This window comes from Lissotriton vulgaris, chromosome 11 (assembly GCF_964263255.1).
Source record: "Lissotriton vulgaris chromosome 11, aLisVul1.2, whole genome shotgun sequence".
Classification (NCBI taxonomy): Eukaryota; Metazoa; Chordata; class Amphibia; order Caudata; family Salamandridae; genus Lissotriton; species Lissotriton vulgaris.
The window spans coordinates 376,358,767-376,376,164 of NC_141699.1; the positions used below are offsets into that span (position 1 = coordinate 376,358,767).

General features: G+C 41.5%; 1 protein-coding gene across 2 annotated transcripts in view; it reads right to left on the minus strand.

Annotated features, from left to right (window-relative positions):
* The window catches only part of POLM (DNA polymerase mu), a 183,058-nt gene that overhangs the window by 55,395 nt on the left and 110,265 nt on the right, over positions 1–17,398 (minus strand). For both annotated transcript variants that reach the window (XM_086943362.1, XM_086943361.1), the window contains exons 5-8: positions 11,336–11,506; positions 10,972–11,043; positions 10,651–10,771; positions 7,998–8,130 (exon numbers count right to left, since the gene is read on the minus strand). In XM_086943362.1, the coding sequence (XP_086799488.1) occupies positions 7,998–8,130; positions 10,651–10,771; positions 10,972–11,043; positions 11,336–11,506 (497 nt within the window). The remainder of the gene's footprint in view (positions 1–7,997; positions 8,131–10,650; positions 10,772–10,971; positions 11,044–11,335; positions 11,507–17,398) is intronic.

The following is a 17,398-nucleotide window of genomic DNA, read 5'->3' on the forward strand; positions in this document are numbered from 1 at the left end:
ATTATTTGATCGCAAATCATCTTGTCAGTCATGGGACCAAAATTGCAATGTACAGATAAAAATTATGGTCAAATTAAGAAACACAAGGGGCTGATGGAGGATGTTATGAATTTACTGCTTCCCTCTTTTGGATAAAGCTTGTAAATAACAAAAATTCTTTTTATATCTGTTTTTTTATATTGTTATGTTCAGTTTGATTATATGTCAAAGTCAAAGTCAAAAAGGCTTTATTTCGATAAAAAAGTTATCATAAAAGCTTTACATGAAATACATAAGTACAATTAAAACAAAGGCAGGTACGTACAAGAAACAAGAATTTATATGCAAACAGTTTTTTCTTTTAAAAAGATTTAAAAAGAATCATTTCATGGTTAATTTAAAAAGAGATTAAACAGTTAGTTTTAGCCTTTTGGCTCTAATGGGCCAGGCCCATGATAAAAATTTCGCTAGGGCGCAGGCATAGGTGGTGCGACTGTCAGACATTAGTATGCGTATTGCGTCCTTATGGCACCTAGTGCCCAGCTGGCGACATAAGTGTTTAAGCCATATCCTCCTGGGCAAGGCATACTCTCCGCATTCAAACATAAAGTGCGCCACTGTCTCTGGTCTATCTAGACATACTGGGCAGAACTCTGTAGTTTGTGCAGGGGATTTCCATCGTGAAGAGAAGGCATACAAAGGTAGAGTTCCTGCTCTAAATTTGAAATAAAGGGCCCTATCAAAAGGTTTTTCGATGACATCTAAATATAGTTCCCGTTTTGGTAGGTCCTTGAATTTCAAAAAGTCTTCGGTGAGTGTGCCCATAGAAGTATTGGTATTCCGTTGGAGCAAGATCCAGTTCCAATAAAGCTTCTTAAGTATTGCCTTTGGGGGAGAGGATCTATTTACCCACGCATCTTTCGGCCCAAGTTTAGTAGCAATGTTTTCATTTCTCTCAACCATTTGATTTTATGCCACCCTGGTGATGACATAATTTCCGAAAGGCCTTGCGCGTACTTACTAAGTTCCTGCACTCGCCACAGGCGTGCCCATAGCAAGAGTGGACGGAATTTTGCAAGATCGTCAATTGGGCGACATCCTAGGTCCAGCATTAATGGGACCGTAGGAGTACCCTGAGGGAGTGACATAATCGCTCTACAGAATTTCTTCTCAGATCTTGGCAGGTCATTGGTGATAGATGAACCCCATAGTTCCACCCCATAGAGAGCAGAACTAACCCCTTTGGCTGAGTAAATTTCGAGGACAGCAGCTATCGGTCTGATTAAGCAGGAGCGTTGTTCTTTCAAAATGGCTCCTGTTATCCTCTTGCGGGTTGGTAGCATTTTATCTAAATGTGAGGTCCATTGCATTTTGTGTGATAGACGAATACCAAGATAGTCAAAAACTTCTACCTCTCCAAAGGTTCTGCATTCAGGGTAGGGGAGCGTACTGACTTTTTCGGAGGATTCAACACAAGGTATTTTGTTTTACTCGTATTGATTACCAGGCCCCGTTTGGAACAAAAGGATTGAAAGTTGTTCAGGAGCCTTTGGAGGCCTATTGGAGTTTTCGATATTAAAAGCGTATCATCCGCGAAGAGGAGGGTAGGTATACGTTCGCCAGCCAGGGATGGTTCGTCTGAAGGATGTTCCCGAAGATGCTCAACCACCCCATTGATGTAAAGGGAAAATAGGGTGGGAGCTAACACACATCCCTGGCGGACCCCTCTCTCAACCGGGATACTGCTAGTTTTTTCCCCTCCTGAGCCCCACCTAATCTGGGCAAAGCTATTTTCATGTAGCCTAAAAAGTAGTGAAAGTATATAATGAGGCAACCCCATATCAGCCAACACACTCCACAGGGTTTCCCTCGGTACAAGGTCAAAGGCAGTCTTTAAATCAATAAACGCGAGATAAAGACTGTCCTTGCCTATAACCACGACTTTCCAATACACCATCATTAACCTAAAGGCTTGTTCAATTGTCCCAGTACCCACTCTAAAGCCCGCCTGGTAGTCAGAAAGGATTTTGTTTTCTTCTATCCAGTCTAGTATTCTGACCAGTAAGACCTTGCCAACTACTTTTTGACTAATATCCAACAGGCTAATGGGTCTATAGTTGGATGGATCTTCCCTGGCACCCTTTTTAAAAATAGGGACCACCTCCGCCCCTTTCCACGATGAAGGAATGGGAGCACCCCTGCAGATGGCAACAAGTAGGCAGTGAATCAATTTCCCCCACTTCGGAATATCTGATCGTAAAAGGTCGCCAGGAATGCCATCCGGACCAGCAGCTTTTTGGGGCCTGATGGTACTTATCGCATATTCTACTTCTTTAATTGTGAAGTCAAATTCTTCGGGGTGAATATCCCAATTTGGTGGGAACGAAGTTGGGACCACTTCACCCCCCTCGGGATAGTTGGAAGCATCGAGAGTTGTATGAACATCTTGGCGGGTGTATAACTTTGAAAAGTGGTTGACCCACGCCTGGCTTGTGATACTACATGTTATTAGGTCGCTATCTGGCCTGTTTCTGGCTCTGATTGTATCCCAGAAACATTTAGAGTCTTTTTTGAGACTTGCTTCTTTAAGAGTACACCAGTATGCCTCTTCCCACTCTTTTTTTGCATGTGCCAGTGTTCTCTTATGCTCCTTCCTGGCTATCTGGATCAGGGGTTGGGATTTAGCTTTAACGGCCTCAATTAGGTGAGTCTTTGCCCTCCTGCATGCTGGAGTGTACCAATCATGTGTTCCCCTAGGTTTATAATGAGATGAGTTCCTCCCTACAGAGCCCCTTGCCCAAAAAACTTCGCCTATGTTCTTAACAACTGCTTCATAAATGGGTGTTGCCTCATCAGCTAGCATAACTGAGTTGATACTGTCTAATTCTATTTGTGAGGCTATGAGTAGCTCGTCTATGCTGGAAAGTTTAGCGGCGTCAGTAGCAACTTTGTTCCACTTTAAGCGTCTTCCACAGGAAGAAACAGTGACTTTATGTGCGCAATTAAGTGGAACTGTCGATGCAATGCTGAGCCAGGGATTCGTTATAGATAGAGAGAGTGAATTGTGGTCACTCTCCACAGTGGGTATAACTTCCATGTCTTCTACCAGGCTCCAGAGTTTTAGGTCCAACAGAATATAATCAATCCTCGAAGTATGATCGACTCTGTTGAACGTAGGGGCACCCAAACGATCTGAAAGTGTACGGCCATTCGTGGCTCTTAGCCCAAACTCTAGTGTCAGTGCATTTAGCTGTATTGCACTGCGGGACCATTTTTTTATCGGGGGATGGTAAGTGTGGGGATACCCCATCTACAGTCTTCCTCTCCTAGGTCTAAGATGCCATCCATAAGTAGTGGCTCATAGGTGCAATTAAAATCACCTGCCACTAAGGTATGGTTAGCTTCCGTATGGTCTCTGAGCTGCACTTCAAGGTCAGATATTACCGATGAAGTGCACCCATTTTTAGTGCCTCTAGCATAGATGTTATATATTACGAGAGATAGGCCTCTGCAAGGGTTGGTCAATAAAATTCCTAAAATATCTGGGCTATTAACCTGCTTGGGTGTTATACTGCAGTTAAGAGAAATGCTTACCCAGATAAGGAGACCCCCCGAGGGGCGTCCCTTCCCGTGCATGGGTTTCTCAGCAGGCACAAAGTGGGTTACAAATCCAACCCGGTGGAGCGGTTCAGTGCTCCAGGTCTCCTGGAACAAGCAGATTTTGTGTGCTTCAACCAAATCGCTCCACTCAGGCAGACCCAGTTTTCTATGAATGCCTGCAAGGTTCCAGCTAAGGATTTTATTGTTTCCTTGACGTTAGTGGTATCACTATATCTAGGGGTTCTAAGCTTTTGTTTGATTATATGTGGATATGTAATATCATGAATTTTTATGATGGTTTTTAACCACCGAAATAAATAAAGAACTGAACTGAACTGAACAATGTACAGATAACCCACGTAATCCTGTAAGGAAGTCTTCAAATGTCTCATTTTCTTCTTGCTCTCTAGTGTAAAACTTATATCTATTAAGTGCAACACTGAAAGAGGGTTTAAATCTAGTTTCTAATCTATTCAGTGCATCTTCAAAAACATTTCTATCACCTCCTCCATCCCCTTGTGGAAGAGTTCGAAAAACAAGTTGACCCTCAGATCCCATCCTCGTCTCCAAATTTGTAGTATAAATGAAGAAGAAAGGAAAATATAATATATACATAAAAATTGGATTTATTTAAGAGACCAGAAAATAGGAGTTGCTTAGTCCGAAGTCCAGTATAGTCTGCCTAGAATATGGAATGCTATACATAAGATGCAGCACAAGCCTAACAGAAAGTTCTAATGGCATTTAAAGTGACATATACATGTAATATACATGTATATAGAAAATGCAACACATACCTACTTGGAAAACCATTATCTCTTACTGTTGATGCATGAGGGTGGGGCTTGGAGCAAATTTGTCTAAGGGCAAGGGTTGTTCTGACATGTCATAGCTTTTGTCTAACGCACTTTCATTCTCTGTTATTGAATGTGAGATGCTCCACTGCATCTGGCTGATTGAGAGATTTAAAGCTTATGTGTGGGGCACCAAATTTCTTTTTCACATGACTCATAAACCTTTTGTACCTATTATTAGCAGATCTAATATTTATTCTACAAATGCAACAACCAGATTGGTATGGTTAAGTGTGAAACATTTTGAGTACCATTTTGATGTAGAATATATTCCAATTGGGGGGATAACAAGAAGACGGGTTGCCTGTTTCATCTTCCGTGGTCAGGTGATGAAATTGAGGAAGTGCGGGGTGATCAACAAGACGTGGACTGTTTGGTTGTAAGGGTTGCATGGGGCACTGTTGAATGTGGCAATGAAGATGAGTGCAGGAGTGGCTTAGCTCAAAATGCCTTACTGAAGAAAGTTATGGAGTACATAAGTAACGGTTGGCCTACAAAGTAATCTGTCTGTGGATTTGGAAGCATTCAGAAGTCAAAATCTGAACTGTCTGTAGAGGCAGTGTTGTTACTTAGGATAGACAAATGAGTTCCACCTTACAGCATCAAAGGTAAATTGTTGCAAATTAGCCATGAGGGCCATTTGGGGTATGACTCTTAACAAGACAAGACCAGGAGACTTCTATTGGTGGCCAAGTATGGACAGGGATGTGGAGAGATTGAGAAATGTTCTATTTGCCTGCGCAATATTAAGGCCTTAAGTGTGTCATATCGCCTACGGTGGAAGTTGGTAGTCGGGAAAGTGTAGGGAGTAAAGTTTGGATCTTCTAAGTCCGTTTTACACCCTTCCATGTGTTCACCCATTTGCCATTGTTGACTGACCGTCTATCTAAATGGCTAGAAGTCAAGTTTGTAAATGAGACTAATACCAAAGGTTTTGTTATTTTTCTCACATATGTATTTTCTAGGGAGGGTTTTTCAGCTGAAATAATATCAGATAAAGGTGCGCAGTTTGTTTCTGCTGAGATTAAGGAGTTTTGGGGTGGGGAGGGGATAAAACACAAAAGATGTAGTTTGCATCACCCTCAAAGCAATGGTCAGGTTGAGTGAGCAAATAGACTAGTAAGTGAATGTGTAAGGAGTGATGTGACTGAAGGAGTTGATGTTGTGGATGCCCTTCGTGGTATGTTGTAGTCTTATTACAATACTCCTCACAGCGTGACAGGAGTTGTTCCTTTTCAGGCATTTAGAGGTAGATCTTATCAGAATTTTCTTATACCTTCTTGGCTGAGTAAAATAGACAGAGCTAATATTCCTGTTGATGTTGATTGAAATATCAGTCAAATACGCTTGACCATCCAACAAAATCAATTGGATAGCAAAGTCAGGTATGATATAAACAAAGGAAAGAACTCGATTTTTCAAAAAGGGAGATTGGGTGCATGTCAGACTTCTTAATGTTAAGGTTATGAAAGGGAGGGTGAAGTTTACTACTCCCTGCCAAATTGTAGAAGCCAGCCAGGGTGAATATGCCGTGAAATTGAGGCATGGACAGTAGTGGAGCAGTGCTTGTGTGGCTAAAGTAACAAGATTTCCCAAAGGGGAAGCCCAGTTCTCAGCAATAGATGGTGGGGTGCTGGAAAGACCATTTATTGAGGACACCTGTGTGAATAGTAAACTTAAGTTTAGAGATTTTGTAGCATTTTGTTGGTAACATTTCTATTAAACAGTATTATTGTTTTTGTTCATGGTATGTAAATGGTTGTTTATATACTTATTTTTAGAAAGTTTTGAACAATGTATTGTATTATTGTTGAGGGGAGAGATGTGATATATCCTGTTCATGTCTTGTGATCGTGTCCCTTGTACTGTATGGAATGTGGAATCTTGATGGGTTTCAGATTCCAGAGAGACAGAATGGGAGACGCAATATGAAGAAGAGGGCTGATTTTCTCTATGATGTTATTGGCAGTGGCCTCCTTACTTTATTCGTAATAAAGAAAAATGTTATTTACCTGCTGTCTCCGTCGCAACACTGTCCATTCTGAAATCAGTCTCTGCTCTCAGTCTGTGACCTTCAGAATGCTGCCAACATGGGCCATTACCTCAACCACAGTCTTACCACGGCCTCCACTCCATCTTCCTTTAAGCAGGCTATTTTGCCCTCCTGGTTTAAAAGCTGTATGCAGATCTTTCTGAGATGATCACTCATAGGGCAATTGCTCTTCTTCCACCAGCCTCCAAGATCCCAGAAAAATCAGTGAATGATCAACAGTCAGGCTAATATTTTTGACCATTCTCAGCCCAATTTTACACCAGTCCATGAGACAGACGCTGTTGTCACTGCTGCCCAAAATGACGCCATGATGGCAGGGGCAGTGCCACTGCCTTGTATCTGTAGAATGTTCTGCAGCCTTTGACATCTATTGTACAGCTATTCTACATCCAACAACAATACAGCAGCTCTTCGGGACAGGGCATTGTCTTCGAAGCACTACACCAGGATCAGATCCTATTTGATTGGTAAAACCCAAGCAGTCTTAATTCCACCTTTTCGTCAGACTTCAAGCCACTTTTTCTGTGGAGTGCCTTAGGACTCATGCCTCCTCCTTACACTTTAATACATGGCTCTGCCAGCTAACCTTACTTAGACTGTTGGTTTATTTGTCAATGCCTGTGCCAATGATACCTAAGTTCTGGTTAGGCTAGGCAACTAAAATGCCAAGGATTCTGGCACCTTCCAATGTTTGCTAGACTTGGTGTCAAAAAGGATGTCTGCCAGTATAATGGCGGTTAAGTCTGGAGTCTGGTGATTCTCCATTAGTCTGGACCTCAGCCTGGTGGTTTGACCATTTAAAAACTTTACCAGTACTGGTTGACATGGCCCATCACTTAGGCTTCATATTTGCTCAGCTCCTTCTTCGTCCCATAAGTCAAAAAAGTTATCTCCACTTGCCTCCTTTTAATCAAAACCATTTCAAACCTTTTCCCACTCTAGAGTTTGCTGGCTGCCTTAAGGCCTTTCAGCTGAAATGCCATCACTTTCAGAATATGGAAATCCCCTCTCTATGAGCCTCTCAAAACATCTGGGGAGTAGACTCCAGGACCCACAAAAAGAATCCACCCTTCCCCTCCTGTGTCTTCTTAAAACCAACTAGGGTTCGGTTCTGCTGTTTGAACTTCAATGGCTGTGAGTCATATAGACAGTTTGGTTTAAAATCCTCTACCTGGTACACTGGCCATCAATACAGCTAGCCCTCAGTATCTTAGGAGATTTACATAATACTTCCCTGTCACATTACATTATTCTTCCCTTCATGCATAACAACGCCCGTGCATCATCTGCATGTTTTGGACATCTCACTTCCTTGGATTTTGCAGGAATGAGCCGGGTCCGATGATCCATTTGAAACAAAACCTTTCATTCCATCAAAAGAGACTTCAAACCTACCTTTTCTCCCTATAAGCTTGTACTAGATGAGCTTAAGAGTACAGAGCCAGGAAATCCTTTGGGTAAAAGTTTGTCCCATCAGCTCAAACAATCATCATGCAGTATTTTCCTTTTACCTTCTAAACCCTCCAGTAAGAGTGATCATGGCTCCAGGAAGAAATCTCAGAACAGCGTCTTGTACAACACGTTGGATCTCATCAGCTTCTAGTCGGGTCACAGGGCTATTGAGATCTGTGTAGTGCTGAAGCCCTGAAAGATGAAACAAGAGTGAGAAACCTTTGATACAAGCCATGATACTTTCCCCTCTTCACCACTTAGCCTAACAGACTGGGCAAACTCCCACTGAGCCCTGAAGCTACTACTGAAACCATTTCCTTGATGGAGGTCTCAAGGATCCTGTAATCCACTATTCACATTTGTTTGTGTATGTTTTGCTATTCTGCTAAGAGTGCTCCACAAAAAGCAGCAAAGTAATATGTGTCTCACTTTCACTTGAAATGTATTCGAAAACAGAAAGCAGGAAGAAGACAGTGGCTGCTAATTGTTTTCTTTCAGCTGCTAAGGTTGTAAAACAGTGACAGAAGTCAATCTGAAAAAATAAAATGACTGGATGATTCTGGGCTTTTGTATGAGGAATATTCTATGCTCATAAACAGGGAAGATGAAGCTTCCCCTTCAGGGATGTAAGGCCAAATCTCTTAAGCAAGGGGGAAGTTCTGCCCATTTCACAATGGGGTTCTTTTTCAAAAAAGGCATGTTTTAAACAATGCCTCAGAATGGTTATGAAGGGGAATGAAATGTAATAGTTCATCTTGAAAGCAGCATATAAGGCTGTTGAGATATTAATGTATGGACCCGGTTTTAAAATATTTCGTTGTTAAATCTTACATTGTAAATGTTCCTTCTTTTTTGTGTATTAAACACCTCTGCGCTTCTAACCTGCTTAGTCTCAGCTTTCAAATAAATATATGCCTTTTTGGTCACCTTGCAAATGGGGTTTTTGATTACATCCTGACACCTGTGAGTGGAGACCATTTAAGAAGCGTGTTGTAATACACGGGGTGAAAGCATCCTACATTTTCCTTAGTGCTGTTCCTTAAAAGGATGCCGGAGTTCACCTGTTGTGTTCGGAGAATGGGCTGTTCCTGTCAGACGCGAGGGGGAGAGTGACCAACTGCCCAATTGCTCGAACATTTAAAAAATGTTCTTACATTTTCTCTTTTTTGACAATTACTTTTCCAAACTTGCTCATACTTTCCCTTTTGAGATTCCCACATTCTAAGCTTCTCTAAATCAGCTTAGATGTATTTCTACTACCCCACCTTCCCTCCGTTTACAACTGCTCAAAGATCCTAACTCCAAGATTCTCATTTGCTTCCTGAAATGTAATAAAACACTAAGCCTAAAATTCACTCATCTCCTAATTTCTTTCAAATAAACATTTAGGGCTATATGTATCAAGCTAAATTGTGTTTGCAAACGGTGAAATTCGCAGAATTTCAGTTTGAAATTGCAATTTAGCTTTGTGCTGTGCAGGTAAGTTTAAACCTACTCGCAAAATAAGGAATCGCAAAAACTGTGTTTCCCTAGTTGGCGCAAGCATTTAGAGATTCGCAATTTGTGATTCTCTAAATGCTATGCTAGAAGGCATCGCAAATTGCAATATCGACTTAAGGAATCGCAAATTACCACCAACTTCAAGCTGGTGGTAATATGCGATTTCCTTTAAAAAAGCACTTTTTTGATTTTCTCAAGGTGCCATGAGGCACACATACATGCCCTTAGGGCATGTATGTATGTGCGCCACATGTGCACACATGCACATTTCAGGGGTGCAACAGGGTGTCCTTTTGGCACCCTTGCAACCTTGAAATTGCATTCTCAATTTGTGTTTCTCTAATTGGTAATCGCAAACTGAGAATGTCTTCCCATTCATTCCTATGGGCCTCCTAGCCCATAGGAATGAATGGGAAGGTATTCCTTATTTGCAAATCTCAATTTACGATTCACAAATAAGGAATATGTAGAATTCGAATTTTTTTTAGCAAATCCTACATACATTGCATTCTGCAATTCTCAAATAGCGATTCTCTCAAAATCACTATTTGAGAATTGCAAATGTATCCTTTGATACATATACCCCTTAGTCTGAACCAAATATTGATGCCTGCCCTACAGTCTTTACAGCAACTGTACTTTGGTTCACGGTTCTGTTTCCTGCACTCCTTTAAAGTCACTTATCCCAAAATATGCCTACAATTTTCACTCCTCCAACTCTTACACTGACCATATGTATGCATATATACCACCCTCCCACTAACTCTTGTATTGACATTATGCACACCAACACCCCACTCTCCATCAAGTTTGCGTTGATCACAAGATCCCCTGATGTCCTACAATTTATTAAACACATATTTCGGCCAACATGCAAGATCCTCTTACATAACTTCAAAATGAGTTTTCTTCTGGTTCAAGATGACTTTTACCAACCCTCCCAGGACCTGGCCCTTATTCTGAATAACTGGGATTTGTCAATGCTTTTGCAAAACTCCCTTTTGCCCTAACTCAAACATCCACATTCAAGATCCAAGTTCTCGTAATCTTAACTTGATTCAAAGATTCTTGTATGTTCTACTTTTCTACAATCTCAGTACTGTTTCCTGTACACACTCTTCCTTAGTCCTTAGTTCCATTGCTACATTTTTAAAGTCTATGTCTGCTTCAGTTGTCCAATATTGTTCTACATACGCCAAAGGCTCTCCTTACCAGCCTCCTGTTGTCTATTCAGTTTCTTTTCTTTTTTCCGCAGGTCATCCAAGGTTCTCAGTCCTTCTTGGTACCATCTGTCAGCCGTCTTCTTCCCGACTCCAAAAATACCCCTGAAGACCTGGGGAATGTAACCAATGTTCCATATTTTTAGTGAACTTTTTAGAATTCAGCAATTAGTGGTCCGTGCCTTTGCATGTACGGAATCAACAGTCGCTAAGAGTCCTCTGTGAAGGATCTTATTGGATCTACCAAAGAGCAATATCTCACATAGGAACCCATCTCCAACCCAAATCAATATAGAGACAACATAGGCCATACCTTAAGGGTGCGATATCTCTCAGAGTGCAGTACCTGCTGCACTTCAACAGAGCTGCCATCCTCCAGAATCTCCTGGACATTGGAAAAGAAAGCGAGACGGAAGAACTTTCATTAGAAAGACAGCAAGGCACACCATGATTAAATACACCTCTCTGGGGACCCACATAAACAGATCAGAAGAATGCAACGAATGGCTGCCCTTGCATTGATAAATATGATGGATAATGACATTCTGCGATTGAACATTGTACAAAAAGATACTACTTTTTAGGAAGGGATGAGAAAACAGGATACACGCCTGGAGTGCATATGCACACTTTGCACTGCATATGGGGGTACACGCACTGCAGTACTGGCACAATACCTGCACAACCTTCTTGGAATGAGCTCCAAAACACGGGAGACTGTTCAAATCCTCAAGGCGTGTCAAAGGAGAAGGTAAAGACCGAAGTACAGATGCTGCCCGCGTGAATGACAGACTACGCCCCTCACTGTTGCTGAAGTCTGCCTCCTCTGCCAGTATCTCCAAAGCATCCTGATCACAAGAAACCGACCGGGAGAGAAAGAACATGTGAGAACAAAACTCAGATATTGCGCTATGAAATCAAACAATGAGAATTCATGCCAGGCTGTGGAACACAGAAAGAGGAAACAGGCAGAGGAAGGAAGAAGCAAAACAAGGGAAAGGAGGAAGCAAAACAAGGGAAAGGAGGAAGCAAAACAAAAGAAAAGAGGAAGCAAAACAGTGCGAAAGGCAGAGTGTGCCTACTAAAAATACTAATGTGGAGCTGTCACTATTAGAATTAGATGCCTACAATACCCCTGGGCAAAGAGATGCTTTCAGAATAAGAAACACTGATTAATAAAAAACGCAGGAAAAATACATTTTGATTATATTAAGAATTTCCTGAAAAACGTTTTACGGACAAGGTGGAACATTCTTTCAGTGAAATTGCAATGGCTATCGGTACGCTTTTTTGTCCCAAAACGAATCTTAAAATGGGGGATTGTTTATGAAAAACAAAAAAGAAATATCTCAGACACGCTGGGAGTAAGTGGCGACCTCTCAGATTTTTGCACGTTTGCAACCTGGAAAAATTAGCTTTGGAAAGCCCACTCTGAAAACAGCAGGTGTTTTGCCACCATTGAGCAAGCAGCCCTAATGGTGACGGACTTCCGGCAACAAGTCTCAAAGAGTAGAGACAACTAAGGCATTCCAGTCAGAGACTAGGAGGGGATACCCCACCACTAGTTGAAGTTTGGGAAGTGAAAGGTAGGGGTACGGATCATCATAAGAAGGAATGGGGCAAACCAACCAATAATAGAAGGATAGCAATAGGAGTCAAATTACATACTCAACAACGCCCATCTCATCCAGAAATTGGTCTGGGTGCAAAAGGAACTTAGCAGATTATTATATACTTCTCTCTATATACTTCTCTCCATGTGAATGGCATGACCCATTAATACGTTTCCCCACGCACACCACTCCGTCTCCCAATTTGGCGGTGATCCTCCTTTCCTGGAAGGTGCTTTCCAGGCACTGATGAACACTTTATTTTAAAAGCTCTCAGGTTTGCACTTGCTATCCCACCCTTTATTTTTTTGATCTGGGACTAGTTAGGTCCATACTCAGGTTCAGCAACTTGTAGATTTAGGAAGGAAAGGGCATATTTTTGTCAATCATAACCCTGTCAATGAGATTTAGCAATACACTTTACTTTTTCTTTGATCAGCAAAAAGGTCAGGTCTACAGATGACTCATTCCATCAGTCAGTTCTTCAAATTAAAAATATTGATTGATATCAACTCACAACTTCAAATCTCTAAATACAATCTGCCTAAAAAACACCAACCTCTACTGAAAACATCGTTAGGAAATAATAAACCTGGTTTCTCAATATACCTCTTAATGACTATGTAAAATCAAACCAAGGAAACTTGCATCTTTATTTCAAAAAGCAAACTGTGTCTTTGTTTTCGTTTTATACCAACTGAATCACAGCACGAAAAACGTGGTGCACGTTTAATCAGTGCTTTGCAGACTTTGGACACTTTGTAATACTCAATCAAAATGCAAAGTTTTCATATATTGATTTATTCTGCTAGTTCATTATAGCAAACGGGCTAAATTTAATAAACATGTCAAAAAAACATGGAACATTAATTTTGGGCAAAACGCTTTAAATATCCCAATGTCATCACATCCTGGGCAGGAGGATCAGCAACAGGAACGGCACACCACCACAGTGTGATGACGAACGGCTATTGTTGGGGTAAAACATTTCCAGGTCCAGTTTGGAAACTGGAGGATACTCATAACTGAGGAAATTGTGGGACGGTGAACCAATCAGAAAGACCTGTGTGACTGACAACAAAGCACGATGGAACAAGACACAATCAAACCAGGCAGGCTCTGGATCCAGGGACATTTTTCATTCATAATTCCAGTATGGGGATGCAAATTCCCTCTTCAATTTTTAAACGTGCTACTGTAGATTGGTGTTTTCACTCAACATGTACCTTATTACCATGGCTGATGAAGGTTTCATTAAAAGTAATAGGTTACCTCCAGTAGGCATTTTTTGATTAAGCTATTTTAGTATGGGAAAATACGCAAAGTTATACAGAGATATTTATATATTTATAAATTTCCCAGAATTAAGTTTGAGAAACTCTGCTTTTAAGGGGTTCATTAAGAAGATGAAAGAATTCTTCAATTTATTTCACATTATCCATAAATTGTTTCAGGTCTAAAGTGTTCTCTCACAAGAACGGAATTTCAGGTACAGCCCTGTAGCTTATCCATATTTCTGCATGGTTAGGTTTTAAATAGCTACCATAGGGCCCAGTGGACCGGTGGAGGCTGCAAAAAACAGGAGACTTGGGTGAATTTGTGGGTGATCGGATGCCAAAGGAAGAGCAGGAGATGTAAATGTCAGAGTCTTCACAAATTTCAATTAGTCACTCAGGAAAGAGGAGATTGTGTTAAGTAGGTCTCATGGTCCAAGCTATCAAAGCCACTCAAAGGTCTAGTGAATAGGATTCACCAATATCCAGTACTGGAAGGGATCATCTAAAACCAATGATGGTCAAAAATAATGTATAGTGGATCCTTTTGTTCCTCCTCCATATGCTCACATTCTTATCTTCACTGTCCCTGAAAGACAGATAGATCCATGCAGTGAAGAGATCTACTTTTAGCTGTAGCAATTATTACATAATCTGTTTTTACTGATCCTCAAACAAAGTGGGGTTTCATAAAATCCTTTATACTCTTTATCAGGCAGGTAGAGCTATCAACCCTGGTACAGCTAAGGGAAGAGGGCTTACATTCAAAGACCACAGAATCCAACCATGGTCTAGCTGCAAAGAGTGAATTCTCACTAGATAATAATAAAACCCCTATCTGGTAGGGTCTCTATACACATGTATAAGAATCTATCCTTGCCTCCATGGACTAAGTCAGAGAAGGGCTAACTGGGAATCAATGCCAGAATGAGTGTCCTCCTCCGAATCTGTCGCAAGTGAACACAATCCAAATATAAGTATGAAACGGACATCTTATGTTAACTGGTTGGCATGTTTTTTGAATGGGTAAATCCTTAATAAAGGACTTGAATAATGTAGATAATAATTAAAAACACTGCCTTGACATCGACCAAAGGATGCTGTCCATGAAACTTTGTTAACTCAGTTGGGTCTATCTGCACTTCATCTGCAACCAATTCAGCTCCACAAAAAGTTAATGATCTTAGCTCAGGAGGTCCGTCTACCCAGAGCCTCCACGCGAACCATAAAACAATCTATCTATACTTCAAGAGATTCTGCAGTTTGACACTTAGCAGTCTCACATTACTGCATTTGAAAATACTATGGGAATTCTAGAAGGGTTTATTTGACAGAGTGCCTTGAAGAATCTAAAAGTCTAAAACCAAATAATTCCATGGGTGGGGATTGCCTTAGAGTTTGTCTTCCTCACTCATATTGTCTCAGGAGTTAAAGGTTTCCTACACCTGCCAGGATTCTTTTTAAATGCTCGGAAAGACTCACAAAGCAACATGGTACGGATTCAGCTGTATTCTGAATTCCTTGCACAAGCCGGAATTGTGAGAGGCTCAAAACTAATGGTGCAAGTCAGGAATCTATTTGACTGGCACTAGCGGGATAACATGCAGCCCTTTTATTTATTTTTTAATAAACCAAATTGTATTGATTTTATGAAGAAACAAAGCAATACAGCATCCAGTACATACCGTTCCTTTATAGTAAAGGGGGCCTAATCATATACCACCCCAACATGCATCAGTGATTTGTTTACAACTCCATAATAGTGCCCCCAGCGTCCCCAAATCTTAGTATGTTTGCGAGGACAACCTCTTGCTATGAATATAGGTTCCTCCAATTTCGTGCACTAATCCATAATTGCTCGCCACACCAGCAGTATGGGTGGTTCTGGGGATTTCCATTTTGTCTCTTTGCAATTATTGAGGCCATACCTATCATAATGTGTTCACAGCAACTGCTTCCCCAATGATATGGGATTCACAAGAGGGCTACTTTGGGTGTCTGATCTACTGGTTTTGCTAGGATCCTGGCTAACACTCTTTCAATAGCTAGCTAGCCAATACTGCGCGATTTTAGGACATTACTTGGTGACATGGAAGAAAACAAAATCAGCGTTAAGATCTGCACAGTGAGAGCAAGAAGGGGGTGAGAACCTACCTGCACAAAGCTGGCATTGTATAAAGTATGCAGAAAGCAGATATTTCAATTGAACCTGCTGGAAATGTGTTGCACTTGCAATCTCCCAGGGTGTCATTCTGGTCTCCGGCCATTTTACCTCGTTGAGGATGTTGATACAATCCTCCAGCTTCTCTTTGAGTGCGTGAAATTTATCTGGAGCGTTAATCACCACTGAATGATAAACCGGATATATTCCCCCTTTCCCCAGGGGCCCCATAATGACTTAAGCTTCCAGAGGAATACACTCCAGTGGGTCCCCAATCATGCGCATGTGGCCAGAAAGAGCATGTTGCAGCTGAATTATTTATAGAATTTGTATCTATGTAAAGCGAACTGTGCTTGAAGGTGCTGAAATGACTTCAAATGTGATTCTTGCCACACATCTCTCAAGTAGGTGGTGCACATTTGGTCCGATCTACTAAATCCCTGCAATTGGGAGGTTTCAATCAATCAAACAGTCTGCCGCGTAATTTTACAATCCCACTTGATCATACGCATTGCTGAGTTCCATGCTAGGAACACTACCCTCATTAACTCTAGAAGAAGATTCTGAGGTAGTGGGTCTCCAAAGAGGAAGCCCATAATATTGTCAAGCCCCAAGACTTAGAGTTCTGGCCGGATCCTACCATCACCCACATAACCAGTCATTAATGACCTGGATTTAGGATGCCTAGTACAGTCTTAAGTCTGCCATAGCAATGCTACTATCATACACTAACTGTCAACATTTGTCAAATGTGATTCGCCAGAAGAAAGGAGAGGACTGTGGTGGGCAGACTTTGAAATCACTGGTTTAGTTTTGTCAGAGAAAACTTCTGAAAGACGTAGAGAAACCGAGGCAAAATCATATATTTAAACAGAGACACCCTGCCTAATATATGAAGTGGGTGCTTGGCCCACCTTTGGAGGTCCTTCTTGGTTTTCGCCATCAAAGAAAAAAGTTTAAGTCTCCATGTCAGACTGGCTATGTAAATTGCGAGGTATTGCAAACTAAAGCGTCCTATTGGTAGAAAACATTGCCAGTTAATGGTTGCGTTATCACCGTTAAGTGGAACCAGGAGGTACATAGTCCAGTTCATCTTGAGCCCTGTCACTTCCCCATAGAGACTCAAGAGTTAGATCAGGCAAGGGCCAGATGGATAGAGACTAGTTAAGAATAACAGCACGTCCTATACGTATAACACAATCCTGTAGTCCGCTGCTACAGCATTCTGTCAGCTCCAAATTTGTGTGTCACATCTAATCGGTCCACGTGGCATCCTGCTATGAGTGTTCCTTGCATGGAACACGGAATGTATGGTTACGGCAGTTGCTGCCGGGCTGACTGAGCTACTGGACGTGAATAAAGAAGCTTCCTACAATACCAGTTGCTGCCTTCTTTCCAGTGGCGACGGGCTGCCATTATCCTGTCCTCTTCGTGATTTGCTGGGCGTTGTGGTTGTTTTCCACTTCCAGGCAACGTTGAGATTTACGACGCTTTGTGAATCGAGTTCTGTGAAGTTCCTAAGCAGTCTTAAGTTGATGATACACACACGCTGTGTTTCTTCCTGAGGACTTTTGATCCGGGTGAGATTATCTTATTTATTAACTTTATCTCGCTCTCGACATTTCTTTGCTGTGGCGCGCGAGTTTCCAGCAGCGGCTTGCGGCACGTGCATCGACGCGCGTCGCCCTGACAACC